The 13,863-nt window shown below is 44.4% G+C and overlaps 1 protein-coding gene across 5 annotated transcripts in view; it reads left to right on the forward strand.

The window, feature by feature from the left end:
* AGTPBP1 (ATP/GTP binding carboxypeptidase 1) overlaps window positions 1-13,863 on the forward strand; it is a 159,691-nt gene that overhangs the window by 39,820 nt on the left and 106,008 nt on the right. For all 5 annotated transcript variants that reach the window (XM_074995161.1, XM_074995159.1, XM_074995164.1 and 2 more), the window contains exon 2: window positions 4,078-4,148. In XM_074995161.1, coding sequence (XP_074851262.1) covers window positions 4,117-4,148 — 32 coding nt within the window. In that variant the 5' untranslated portion in view covers window positions 4,078-4,116. The remainder of the gene's footprint in view (window positions 1-4,077; window positions 4,149-13,863) is intronic.

Here is a 13,863-nt window from a genome sequence, read left to right on the forward strand (position 1 = left end):
GCAGACAGGGTCACAGGGCGGACTCAACAGCCAGCCGCTCCCTTAAAGGGCCCCTCCCAGACACAGTTGCACTAAACAACACAAGATACACAGAGCTGACAACTGGTTGCAGACCCTGTGCCTGCAGCATAGATCCCCAGCTGCTGCAGAAGCAGCCAGAAGCCCTGGGCTAAGGGCTGCTGCCCACGGTGACCATAGAGCCCCGCAGGGGCTGGAGAGAGAGCATCTCTCAACCCCCCAGCTGATGGCCGCCATGGAGGACCCAGCAATTTCGACGTTGCGGGACGCGGATCGTCTACACGGTCCCTACTTCGACGTTGAACGTCGAAGTAGGGCGCTATTCCTATCTCCTCATGAGGTTAACGACTTCGACGTCTCGCCGCCTAACGTCGAAGTTAACTTCGAAATAGCGCCCGACGTGTGTAGACGCGACGGGCGCTATTTCGAAGTTGGTGCTGCTACTTCGAAGTAGCGTGCACGTGTAGACGCAGCTTTAATGTCCTTCGTATAGCAGAGCAATTAGCAATCCCATAATTAAGTTTAAAAATTAAGTATAAACACCAAACAAAACCTCAGTATAAGAGCCAGAAGAACAGTTGCTCTTTTGTATAAAAAGAGAGAGGACAGTATTGTTCAAAAAGAGGCCTGTCCTTCCTTAAAGCTTAAAGTAAAAAATTTGTGAAAAAGAAATGCAAAACAAATTAAGTATGGAAAAATTTTTACATTTTGTGTTTTTTATAATGTTATTTTTACAGAAAATTACTGCAAAATAACAATAACATTGACAGTTTTTAATGAAATGAGTGCTTTTGCATCTGTTGATCACGAGTTCTGTTAATGCTGGGAATGATGCTGGAGAGTTGGATCATCATATCAGGCGCAGCACCATGTGATTTCTCTGAACACAACTTGTGCTGAAATAATCCAAAATCTGTTTCGGTACAAGTTACATAATACAATTATGAAAGCATTATAAATATTAATATACCCACAATCTAAACACTTGAAATACCTTAATTTCAATACACATAATTTCATATTTAATATTTTAGAAAGAAAAATATCACTAGCACCCAAATTTTTTCACAGAACACCTATTCACACTGTGCGGTACACCAGCATTCCACCAAACATGGTTTGGGAAAGGCTGTTGTAGTTTTGTGGGTTGCCAACATTAACAGAACCGTTCTTTTCTTTCTCCATCTGCTTCATAGACTCCTGGTTTTGTTTTAATTTCTCTGCCTTCATTGTTCTCTTGACCGAGAGTGTTCAGACACTTGCACTGCACTGAAGTACTTTGTGTGTGCTTCAGAATGAAACAAATAGCGATCTTGTGATCCTATTTAGTTTAGCTCTGTAACCGGCTCCACTTGTAAAGCACCTCAGTACGTGTTAATATGTGGATACTGCATGTATCACCAGTAGGCTGTCTCAGTTGTCGGCCAGCTGGCCAGTGTCACAAGCAAAACAGTGCTGTGTGCCAGATAGGTCATGTGAGTAAGGCACCTAGAATCTTGGGGTTTTTCTCCCAGCAGATCTCTGGCCTGGCATGAGTAATCCAAACTACATAACCATGTAGGTAAGACATTTTGTGTAATGGAGCCAGTTATACTCCTTGTAGCCAATTCTCCCGGATCTTCATCCTCCTCTCATTCTTCGAAACAAGCAGAGAAATTCTATATTAGCTGGACAAACTAACCAGGCACCTGGTAGCCAGAGACACACAGATAATGTTTCTTGTGAGAAGCCAAGCATTCTTTCCTCCCCAGTGGTTGCTGGCAAAGGATGTCGCTTCTGGTAAGCGGCAGGGAACTGTTATGCCTCTCTATTTGTATTGGTTTTGTAAGTGTCTGGAAAGTTTACAGCTGCTTCTGCTATTGGTTTGGGTATATCTCTGTTTTTCCTGGCTTTGATATCCTACTTGCTAGTGAAGAATCCCTTTCTTTGATATATGTGAATTTTTGATAGTTCATCCTTTTCTGTTTCCCACCCTAAATCTCCTACAGATAATTTTATACATCTTCATCTGCTCTGTGGCTGCTAAGTGTATAACAAAACTGTAAGCTGCAGGGTGTTTTTGAAAATTGAAAAGTTTGTTTGTTTTGGTTTTTAAATTGCCTGTTATGTTGGTAATAAGAAGAACTAGTAAACTTTAGGGCTATTGTTCAGCAGAGTTTCTCATCCACAAATTGAAATAGGATAAGTGCCTTTGTTCTGTGAGTCTTGAGCACATTGTTGGAGTTTGTGCAGTGGTGTCCAGTAGAAATTTAAGGATTGCTACAGCCAGGCGCGTGTGCACGCACACGTGCACCCGACGCAACCTGCCAGGAGCTCACCAGAGATGCTGCTGCCAGTGGAGCAGGAGCCATGTGCACTAGGCCACAGCTGTCAGTCCCGCTCCAGGGCTGCAGGAGCCGCGCTGCTCCAGGCCAGAGCCACAGGAAGAGCCACCGCTGCCAGATGTGTGTCCCAGCAAGTCGTGGGGTGCGTGCATGGAGCAGGCAGAGAGCACGTCACACGTACAGCTCTAAGGATACGCATTTAACCACACCATGGTGTCTAGTTGTGCAGCTGGTAGGGGAATGGACATGGTGGCTCTCGTGCTTTATAACAAACATGACCTTGCAGTGAACATTTCTTTGTATTTGGCGGGGAGGGGGCTCCTTCACATTTTATGCCCAACAGTCATTCAGATTGTTTGTTTGTTTATGGTTCTATAAACTGCAACCTTCATATAAAGCAGAGATTTGGAGAACATGCTTTACTTAAGAGGATAGGAAAATTTATCTTGTGGTGGTTTCTGTCCAAGAAACATTTTTAGGTCCTACTTAAACAAGAATACCAAACACACTCTGTTTCTGACTGTGCAGCCATGTTTCTAGTGCCAAAATTAAGAATATGCAGTGGGTATCAGCATAAGTGGTACGCTGTTGTCATTTTGATTTCAGGAGAGGCTTAAACAGGTAATTTTTCTTCTCTGGATATATTTGTGCAAGCTGTTTGTGATACATGCATAAGGATAAAATTACTCTTTGTTTGGTTTTTTTCCTCCAATATTTTATTGGAGCCTGAATTCCCTGATATTTAGCATGACTAAACAATAATTTAGGACCCTGTTGCATGCTTGCTTTGTTTTCAGTGTTCTATTAGTGTTGCTTTATACATTAGGTCAGGGGTGGCCAACCAGTTAGCCTAAGAGCCGAAGTAGTTGTGGATAGCATACCACGAGCCAGGTATTAGATATTTTTATATATCTGTATCTGTCCTGAAGAGGAACCCTTCAGCCTACTCACCAGCTGGAATGTTGTTCCCTCCCCGCCACCTCCCAAGGCGCCCCCGCACCAACCTGTCCCTAGGACACACTTGGTCCTTCTGTCCATGAGTCCTGCCAGAGGGGCCCCGCCATCTGCACAACAGACCTGCACAGGATCACTCTCCCTCCTGCAGTCCCCTTCCTGCTGCTCCTGTACTGGTGTGAAAGGAAGTGAGGGGCAAGGAAGGGGCAGCAATTGCTGTGTCCCAGCTAGGTGATGCACCCAGCACCTCTCCAGTGCAGTCACCCCCAGGAACTGGGACTCAGCATGGGGCTAGCAGCCTTGGAGCCCAAAGGGGAACAGCAAAACCTCCTCCCACTCTTCACTGCCTGCTCTCCCAAACTCACCCCCATAGCTAAGGGGAAGTGAATACCACCCCCTGCCCTCCTCCAGAAGGGTCCCAGTACCACCACACCTCCTGATGCAAGAGATAAGGAGGGACCTGGATCCCAATCCGCAGCCTGACCCTGGGCCCCGACTCCTTTATGGCAGCACAACCTGTAGCTGCTTAAACCTCTGTGTCCCTGTAGCAAAGATCACTGGCAGGGAGAGAGATTTAAGAGCATCTGTGCCCAACGATGTCCACTACGTGAGTTTGATCCCCTCCCACCCCATGTTATTGTCACCCTCTCAACAGTCATCTCTCCACTCTCACAACCAGCAGCCGTCCACTCCCTCAGTCCCCTAATAATGGTAGTAGCTCATTGTACAGCACAACCATACACTGCTAATGAGACTTAATTTTTTGAAATGTGTTTTACAGATTATCTGAGATGGCGAATTGAAGGAACCGTTTTCCAAGATGAACAAAGTAAAAACAACATCTGAGAAAAGGTAAATGCGTGAGTGTATAGTCTTCCTGATGTTCAACCCATTTATTTTTCCATGTAATGTATCTTGAGAACTTGACATTTTAAGGAAGCATGCTACATGTAAAAAGGAAAAAAAATACAAAATCAATTGAGTCCATAGGGCAACAGTACTAAACAGTACTAAAATAACTTGAATTAAATTATTTCCCTTTAAACAGTAACTGATTTGAAATTATTTTCTCACAATTTTCAGCATAGTGTAAAGGGTAATAGATGCTGTTTATGTACACATGTATCCTATTTAAATGAGACTTACTATACAAATAAGTACTTTCAAAATTACATTTAATTTCTTTGAAAGAATGAGTAATAAACTACAGAGACTAACTGTATGGGTAGCAGATCATATGCAAGAATGTACTTGAAACTGTTTACCTCTGTGTATGCAGTTATTCCAACTGTGCATGTAAAAAGGTTCATTTGGACACCTGTTGAGTGAAGTGTAACCATAGTACTTAAACTTGCAAATATAGGGAAACTGTTGTGTACATGTATCTAAGCATATCTCTGGGCTTCCCTCTCAGAATTTGTCATGAGTAGCAATCCTTCAAGACAGGCTTAACTGTGCAGAGTGTATACCTATTGATTTCAGGCAGGTTTGTATTTGGCATAGGTAAGCCACATCTCTGCTGCTGTTACTGTTGGATCCAGGGCTACACTGCTATGTATACGTGTTCTAGCTCAATGGATGGCTAGCATGGGTACGTGTACCCAAGCAGGGAATTGCACACGCTTAGCTTGTAGTGTAGAGGTAGCCTACATAGTAGCAAAATCATAGCCTTGACTTTTCTTTTATTTATACCAAGTATCTGTGTAGAGGTTTCTGGGCACAGGGGTGGCAGTCAGGGAACCAACATGGAGTCAAATGAGGATGCTGCAAAATTTTAACAGTACTAAATTTTCTCCAAGCACTTCAAAAACAAAACCTTTGCCTAATCACCTAAAAGTTTTTTGGAAAAATTTTTCTGAGACTACAGTTTGTCAGTCAGGTTTCACGCTCATAAATGGTTGCTGCGGAAGGAATAGAATACATTTTATTTTATTTACATGTTGCTTTACTAAAGCATGAGCAAAAGACACTTCCTGCTCCAAAGATCTTGCAATCTAATAAGAGGTTAAGAATATCAAAATCAAAATGCTGAGTACTGAGCAGTGTTCTTTTTCCACTTATGGGCAGGATAAATTGGTTTATGTGCACCATGGCGCGCGCGCGTGCGTGTGTGTGTGCGCGCGCACCACCGGTAGAAATGCATGGTGCCCTCTGTGGGTGGGCACTCTGCTAATCAGCTGGGTGGCACCTGGAAGTCTGCTGGGTGGCCACTCAAGCAAGCCGCTTATGGGGAAGGCTGGTGCTGAGGCATACTTATGGCTAACAGTCCAACTTTTGACGAGTGTATATAAGGAACAGATTGTTTCATCGTTATGAAAACTGTCTAGAGAATTTATGCAATTTCTTATGAGCAGAAGAAGCTTGAGCCACTTGTAATAATTTTGTTTGGTTTTGATAGTGCAGTGAATACCATCTAGCATGTTTGCTGTCTTGAGAAACTTTCTACCCTCCAGTCTTAAATAATATGCTGGGTATTTTACCTTTAATGTATTTCTCTACAACGGGGGTCAGCAACTCCCAGGAAGGGTGCTAAGCATGGCATATGGGCTTTCATCAGTATGCCAGACAGGAGCCCCTTCTCCCCCATGCAGCCAGGAGCTTGCTCAAAGCCATGCCACCTGTGGAATAACAAATGATTATCTAATGCTACCAACCCCTGCCTAAATGGTCAAGCTCTGCATCTTTATTTATTAATGAAACTGTTAAAAGTAGGGCTGTTAGTGACTTTAAAAAATATCAGCAGCACTCAGACCAGACAGAGAGGTCAAAAGGTTGCTGATTCCTGCTCTCCAGTATTCTTTTCTAAAACAGAGAATGGACCCATTTGCCATCATATGTATTTATCTCAATCAGAGAAGGAATTTCAAGCTTGTAATGAGGCTATGTGACTTCTGTTTTGGGAGCTCTTTACTTAATACACTGCAGCCATGGGACAGTTCAGCCTGTGAGACTAATGCTTGTAATATTCCCAACCTGGGTAGCTCACGAGCATTTCTAAAAGATCAGTCTTTCCGGAGATCCAAATAGATCCCAAACAGCGAGTATTGGTTTTGTGAAAGTAAAGCCCTCTTTCAGCGGTGGGTATTCCTGACCTCCTGCAATGGTGGTTCACTTTGGATCTCCCCAGACTGGCACCCTCGCGACCTGAGTGATCCTGAAGGAGAGGAATTTGTCAGATCATGGGAGGTTAGGCTGCTCTGGGCAGCCTCACTCCAGCCGGCAGGGCTCCCTGCCCTTGGGCTGCTGACTGGGCCCCCAGCCTCTGGGAATCTCTGTGGTCCAGTAATATGCATCAGAACCATGAATATTGCCAAACCAGAGAGGTTCAACCTGTATCAGGTAAAAGATATCCTTAATCCTTAATTTTTGGAGGTTTTTGTGCATTTTGGGTTTGTTTTTTTTTTGTTATTTCTGAAGTTATGTTGATCTTTTGCATGGAATGCTAGTGCTGTGAAATGTAGATGAAGATTCAGGTTGAACTTCTGTAGTCTGGCACCCATGGGACCTGACTGGTACTGAATGAGAGAATTTGCTGAACCACAGGAGGTCAGTATTGTCTACCAGCATTACCAATGCTTCCACTGCTTATTGGGCTCTGAGGAGACATTTAGGGTTAAATTACAGCTAAATAACAGCACAGCTCAGAGATCTGTAAACAAACTTTACGGGACCTTAGCAAATGTGACCATACCCATATGTGGTCATCTGGCTACTAAAATCATGCTGGATTATGGATGATGTTGAGAGTGCTGGACTGGAGAGTTTCAGCCTGCACTCATTTGGGGTTTTTTAACACAGTTAATTTTGTTCAGATGTACATCTTAATGCTGAATAAACTATGTAAAATACGTGGTATATCTTAAACAGTTGGTATTACTGAGCTGCTTGCCTGCTGTGGTCATTATCGGGTTGCGAACAAAGGCCCCTTTAATTTTTTCCACCCAAGTGGATTGAATTTTGTTGTCACACATCACCTGCATATTGGAGCACATCAACTTCATATTAGCATTAGGGGTAGGGCAATGGGATTCCGATTGTGGGAGGGAGCTCAAGCTTGGGGCAAAGATTTGCAGTACAGGATTGTGAGGGCTCTGTCTGATGGAGTGGGATCTGGATTGGGGCTGGGGAGGAGGAGCTCAGGGCTGGAACAAGGGATTGTGGTGCAATAGTTCTGTCTGGGGGGTGCGAGCTCTGGAGTGGTGCCAGGAATGAGAAATTCAGGGGTGGGACAGAGGGTGTAAAGGACAAATTCAGGGCTGGGAGTGAGGGTGTATAGGCTTTACTTGCGTGTGAAGGCTCTGATTGGGGTTGGGCTCTGGGCTGGGGTAGAGGGTGGGGTTCAAGTGTGCGAGAGTGGTCCTGGAGCAGGCTGCAGTAGGGGGCTGGAGGGCTTGCAGGAGATGGGTCTCAGCTGCTTGGGCTGAGGCAGGGGAGGGGAAGGGGTGGAGCAGGCTGCCCAAGACATTCTAGCAGTGTCGTGGGGGCATGGGGAGGGTGGTGTGGGGTTGGAACGTGGTGAGGGAAGAGGGGAGTCTGGGGCAAGGCCACAGTTGCCTTCCAGCTGTGGGAGACACCTGGTTCAGGCCACCAATCTGCAGGCTAGGCTGGGGCAGCTCTCTTCCCCTCCTTGTGTGGGTGTCTTGAGCCCCTTCCTAGTGCTAGCTCAGCAGATATGTGGTCCTGCAGCTTACAGAAACTTTCAAGATCACATTAAATAGAGTGGCAAGCATTTAATATTGGAACTTGTTTGCATTGGCCTCTGAAATAATAAAAAAACCCAAAATGCACAAACTCCAGAAAGGGGCTTAGAGAAAGCTCTTATGAGAAATAGTAACCGAGAGAGAGACATGTTAGTCTGTATACTGTCCAAAAAACAAAAAGGCAGTCCAATAGCACTTTAAAGACTAGCAAAATAAATCTCTTCTAGTAAAATTTGAATGTGTTAACTCACTGGATTTGTGACACAGCCATATTGGGTATGGGTCGTATGACTTGTTGTAAGTGACTTTTTCCAATAAGCATCTTTTGATATCTAAAGGTATCAAGTTGCATCCCCAGTATACTGTACACAGATATTGGAAATAAAGCAAAATAGCTGACAGACTATGAAAAGTACCAGCAACTTCCTTCTTCTGGCTGCACTTCATTCTGTGTGACAGAACTCCTGTAGGAAGTGTAGCCCTGTGCCATTCAAAGATGACATCAAATGGTTGCTATAGTAACACCTCAGAATTCAATTGTCTTTCTGGTCAAGCTCTAGAATGAGGCCATTGAGTGGAAACTGATGAAAGAGTAGGTTGTATGTAGCTTGCATAGTGGAAGTAATCTGCAGAAGGAGTAATGGATATGTGTGAACCCATCATTCCCGAAGAAATACAGTAAAGATGCTTAGACCTCTGGGGAAGTGGGAAGGACTTGACACATCCACTTACCAATGGCAAGTGGAGACCTTTCCCTGGTAAGTGGGGAGAACAAAGACATAAAAGTCTGCAGAACTCAGTCTGTCTTTGAAAAGAAACTATGTTCATGTCTGTGAAGACACCCTTCCAACTGTTTTGTTCTCTAGTCTTGGCTCTGTGCCCACCTCTGTAGCTGCTAGCTCTCCCGAGCTGTTGCAGGGCGAAATGGCTAAGACTGGTTAGTTGCTATTTAGAATCCTGTGGGAAGCAGTATCAGTGAGGGTGACCATTTTGTCCATGTAGTTGAACTACAGTTTGAGGGGGTGTGAAAAGCTACAGGCTGAAGCACAGTCAGGCATTGGCACTATCCACAGGGAAAAAAGATTGCTGCAGAGCAGGGCTGCTATTTTGGGGCAATCAGGAGCTAGGATACACTCATCCCTCGCTATACGAGCACAATTGGTTCCCAACTTTCTGCTCGTAAGAGGGACACTAAATTACCATTAAAATACATGTAAAAGTATCTGGTTGGTTCCTAATGCTCCAAACTCACTGACAGAGTGGCAGCAGGTGGTGCTGCTTTGGAAAGGTAAGTGAACCTTGGGCTGGGGGAGGATTAAAGGCTGGGGACAGTGTGGGGCCCTGAGTGGAAGGGAGGGTTAAAACCTGCAGGCAGCTCCTGTGGAGTCGGTGGTGTCTTGTTCCTCCTGGCTGGAGCAGAGGTACGGGGGAGTGCAGTGGGCAGGGAGGCTTAGAAGGGGATGGGGTGGGTGTTGGGAGCAGGCTGGAGGGGGCATGCGTGGGGAGCTGTGGGCTGGGGGAATGTTGGGACTGCGAGGGGGGCGATGCATGGGGAGTTGCCGCAGGGGGAGTGTTGGGGTGAGGCTGAGGATCTCCCCTGCTCCAGCAAGGGACCCCGTGGCCGGCTCAGCTCCAGCTGCGGGTCTCCTTGCGCCCCATTCAGGAACTCCACGGCCGACTCATATGAGCGGGGGAAGTTCACTTGGATAGTGAACGGTGGTAAGTATGTGCATCCCTTGTTTTAGCAAGTACTCATTAGTAGAGTACTCGTTAAATGAGGGATGAGTGTACTTTTAAAACATCTAGGAAGTTTTAAGGTGAGAGATGGGAAAATCTGCTTCCACTTGCTGTTAATAATAAGATTGAGGTGAGAGAGACTTGGCACAGACGTTTGGAGACCCTGGACATGGTCCAATGAGCATCAGCATCTGCCTTCTCGGGAGTTTTGAGGTTTCCAGACAGAGCCTTTCTTATAGATTTTCTGATGGTAGTGTCTGTCCCCTGTCTGTCTTATCAGCTTACCTTATTTTTTCTGGCCTTGGGTAAACCTAGGCAGGCCAGATTTTCTGAGACTAAGTTAGTGCTGTGTGAAAGTAGGAGGAAAATAAATTTCTCTTATGGCTATTTTAAGATGCTTTGTGTGAATCGCACATAAGCTGTTGTTGACTTTTGTGTTTGGTATATACCAAAGTTCTTGGATTTTGTAATTATTCTTGTACAGTGTTACATCTAGAGAGCACATAAATAGACTTAATTGGTCGCCTTTAGTTCATGCTGGCTAAGTAGTTTCATGGAGTTAAACTATACTTCTAAAACTGTAAAGATAGGCAATAAAAACAAAGCTCTAATCCTCATTACTGATAGATTTGACACCCTAAGGAAAAGTCTATAGTGGTGAGTCCCTGTCAAATCATAATTATAATTTTTTCATCCTTTGGACTCTTCTTGCTTTTCTGTACTGCAACTGTCACCTTTCTAAGGTTGAAATACCCTACGCAACATGAAGTGTGCAACAGAAATAGAACAGAAAGCTTCAGCTGTTTAATTACTTGGAAATTTATTGCAAACTTAATTTTTAAAATTCAGCTTTTCAGTTACCTATTTAAAACAGGATATAATGGCTAAGCTTATTAAACGTGACTGAGATCTTCTGTTGACAATAATGCACATATGCATCTAAATTGGTGCATGAGCCACTTCTCTCCCTATGCCTCCCACCTGCAGCAATCAGCTGGTTCATGGCGTTCAGGAACTTGGGAGTGGGGAGAGAAAGGTGTGAGAACATGCTCAGGAGAAGGGAGTGAAGTGGAGGTCGGCCTGGGACAGAGCCAGGCATTCAGCACCCCTACAGCTCTTTGAAAGTCAGCAAAGAACAAAGAACCACCATGGCTAAACAGCCATGTTAAAAAGGCAGTGAGAGAGAAAAGGGCAGCTTTTAAAAAGTGGAAGTCAAATCCTAGTGAGGAAAATAGAAAGGAACATAAACACTCCCAAATTAACTGTCATAATGTAGTAAGAAAAGCCAAAAAAGATTTTGAGGAACAGCTAGCCAAAAATTCAAAAAACAATAGTAAAATGTTTTTTAAATACATTAGAAGCAGGAAGCCTGCTAAAAAAGCAGTGGGGCCCTTGGATGATAAAGATATAAAAGGAGCGATCAAGGAAGACAGTGCCATTGCGGAGCGATTAAATGATTTCTTTGCTTCAGTCTTCACGGCTGAAGATGTTACAGAGGTTCCTAAATCTGAGCCAGCCTTTTTAGGCGACAAATCTGAGGAACTCACTCAGATTGAAGTGACATTAGAGGAGGTTTTGGAATTAATTGATAAGCTGAATAGTAACAAGTCTCCAGGACCAGATGGCATTCACCCAAGGGTTCTGAAAGAACTCAAATGTGAAATTGCGGAGTTATTAACAGTGGTTTGTAACCTATCCTTTAAATCCACTTTGGTACCAAATGACTGGAAGACGGCCAATATAACGCCAATATTTAAAAAAGGCTCTAGAGGAGATCCTGGCAATTATAGACCGATAAGTTTAACATCAGTACCAGGTAAATTAGTAGAAACACTAGTAAAGAGTAAAATTGCAAGGCACATAGAAGAGCACGAATTGTTGGGCAAAAGTCAGCATGGTTTCTGCAGAGGGAAGTCGTGTCTGTCTAATCTATTAGAATTCTTTGAAGGGGTTAATAAACATGCGGACAAGGGGCACCCAGTGGACATAATATACCTAGATTTCCAGAAAGCCTTTGACACGGTCCCACACCAAAGGCTTTTATGTAAATTAGGTGGTCATGGGATAGGAGGAAAGGTCCTTTCATGGATCGGGAATTGGTTAAAAGACAGAAAACAAAGGGTTGGAATAAATGGTAAATTTTCACAATGGAGGGGGGTAACTAGTGGTGTTCCCCAGGGGTCAGTCCTGGGACCGATCCTGTTCAACTTGTTCATCAATGATCTAGAAAATGAGGTAAGCAGTGAGGTGGCAAAGTTTGCAGATGACACCAAGTTGTTCAGGACAGTCAAAAGCAAAAGGGATTGTGAAGAACTACAAAAAGATCTCAGCAAACTGAGTGATTGGGCAGCAAAATGGCAAATGAAATTTAATGTGGGTAAGTGTAAGGTAATGCATGTTGGAAAAAATAACCCAAATTACATGTACTACATGATGGGGTCAAATTTAGCTACGACAGATCAGGAAAGGGATCTTGGAGTTATAGTGGATAGTTCTCTGAAGACATCCACGCAGTGTGCAGCGGCAGTTAGTAAGGCAAATAGGATGTTAGGAATTATTAAAAAAGGGATCGATAATAAGACAAAAGATATCATACTTCCCCTATATAAAACTATGGTACGCCCACATCTCGAGTACTGCGTGCAGATGTGGTCTCCTCACCTCAAAAAAGATATATTGGCATTAGAAAACGTTCAGAAAAGGGCGACTAAGATGATTAGGGGCTTGGAAAGGGTCCCATATGGGGAGAGGCTAGAGAGACTGGGACTTTTCAGTTTGGAAAAGAGGCGATTGAGGGGCGATATGATAGAGGTATATAAAATCATGAATGGTGTGGAGAAAGTGAATATAGAAAAATTATTTACCTTTTCCCATAATACAAGAACTAGGGGACACCAAATGAAATTGATGGGTAGTAGGTTCAAAACTAATAAAAGGAAATTTTTCTTCACACAGCGCACAGTCAACCTGTGGAACTCCTTGCCCGAGGAGGCTGTGAAGGCCAGGACTCTATTAGGGTTTAAAAAAGAGCTTGATAAATTTTTGCAGGTCAGGTCCATAAATGGCTATTAGCCAGGGATAAAGTATGGTGCCCTAGCCTTCATAACAAGGGCAGGAGATGGATGGCAGGAGATAAATCACTTGTCTTCTGTTCTCCTTCTCTGGGGCACCTGGCATTGGCCACCGTCGGCAGATGGGATGCTGGGCTTGATGGACCTTTGGTCTGACCCAGTATGGCCATTCTTATGTTCTTATGTTCTTATGTTCTTAGCAGCTCTGCATACAGGTGTGTTCCAGTGGAATAGCATGGGTTCATCATCACGTTTGGCTTCCACAGGGAAGATTTTGCAACTGCTGTTGTGTGTCCATTGTGTCTCCTTCCTGCCTCCTTCTGTGCTGCCTTGTAGAATGTGAGTCTACATTAACAATGTGTTTAATCTTCAAAGGCACAGCCATAATGGTAGTTCATTATTTAATAGCAAGGCATTCCCTGAGAAATAGCTTATTTGGTTGCTTTAGAGCTGCTCCTCCAGGGGCTCGTATGTAGGTCCCCAGACAGTCCTCTGATTAGTGACTGCAAAGAGATTTGGAGAAAGATGAGCTGCTGCTAAAGTGCACAAGCAGGATACCAAGTAATAGATTAAAGTATGAAAAAACGTCAGGAGGTCATCTTGTCCACTGCCTGCTTAAAGCAGGACCAGCCCCAAGTAAATCATTTCAGCAGGACTTTATCTAGAGTGGCGTTATAAACCTCTAAGGTGGAAGATTCCACCACCTTCCCGAGCAACCCATTCCAGGGCTTTATCACCATCCTAGTGAATAATTTCTCCTAGTATCCAACTGAGACCTCCCCCTCTGCAATTTGAGGTCATTGCTGCTTGTTGTGTCATTGCTACTGCTGAGAACAGCCTAGCTCCATTCTCTTTGGAGCCTCCCATCAATAGGGTTGAGGTGGGAGCAAGGCCTAGGGCAGCCCTCCCAGTGCCCCAGGCATGGACCCACGGGCAGTACTGCCCCCAATGCTGTCATCTCCACTCCTTCACTGCTCAGCCTCTGTCCTGACTCCTGTTCCCCTCCCCAGCCAGACTGGTCAGGGATTACCTGAGATGGGGAAAGGAGGCATCCCACTG

The sequence above is a fragment of the Carettochelys insculpta genome, chromosome 5 (assembly GCF_033958435.1).
Source record: "Carettochelys insculpta isolate YL-2023 chromosome 5, ASM3395843v1, whole genome shotgun sequence".
Classification (NCBI taxonomy): domain Eukaryota; kingdom Metazoa; phylum Chordata; order Testudines; family Carettochelyidae; genus Carettochelys; species Carettochelys insculpta.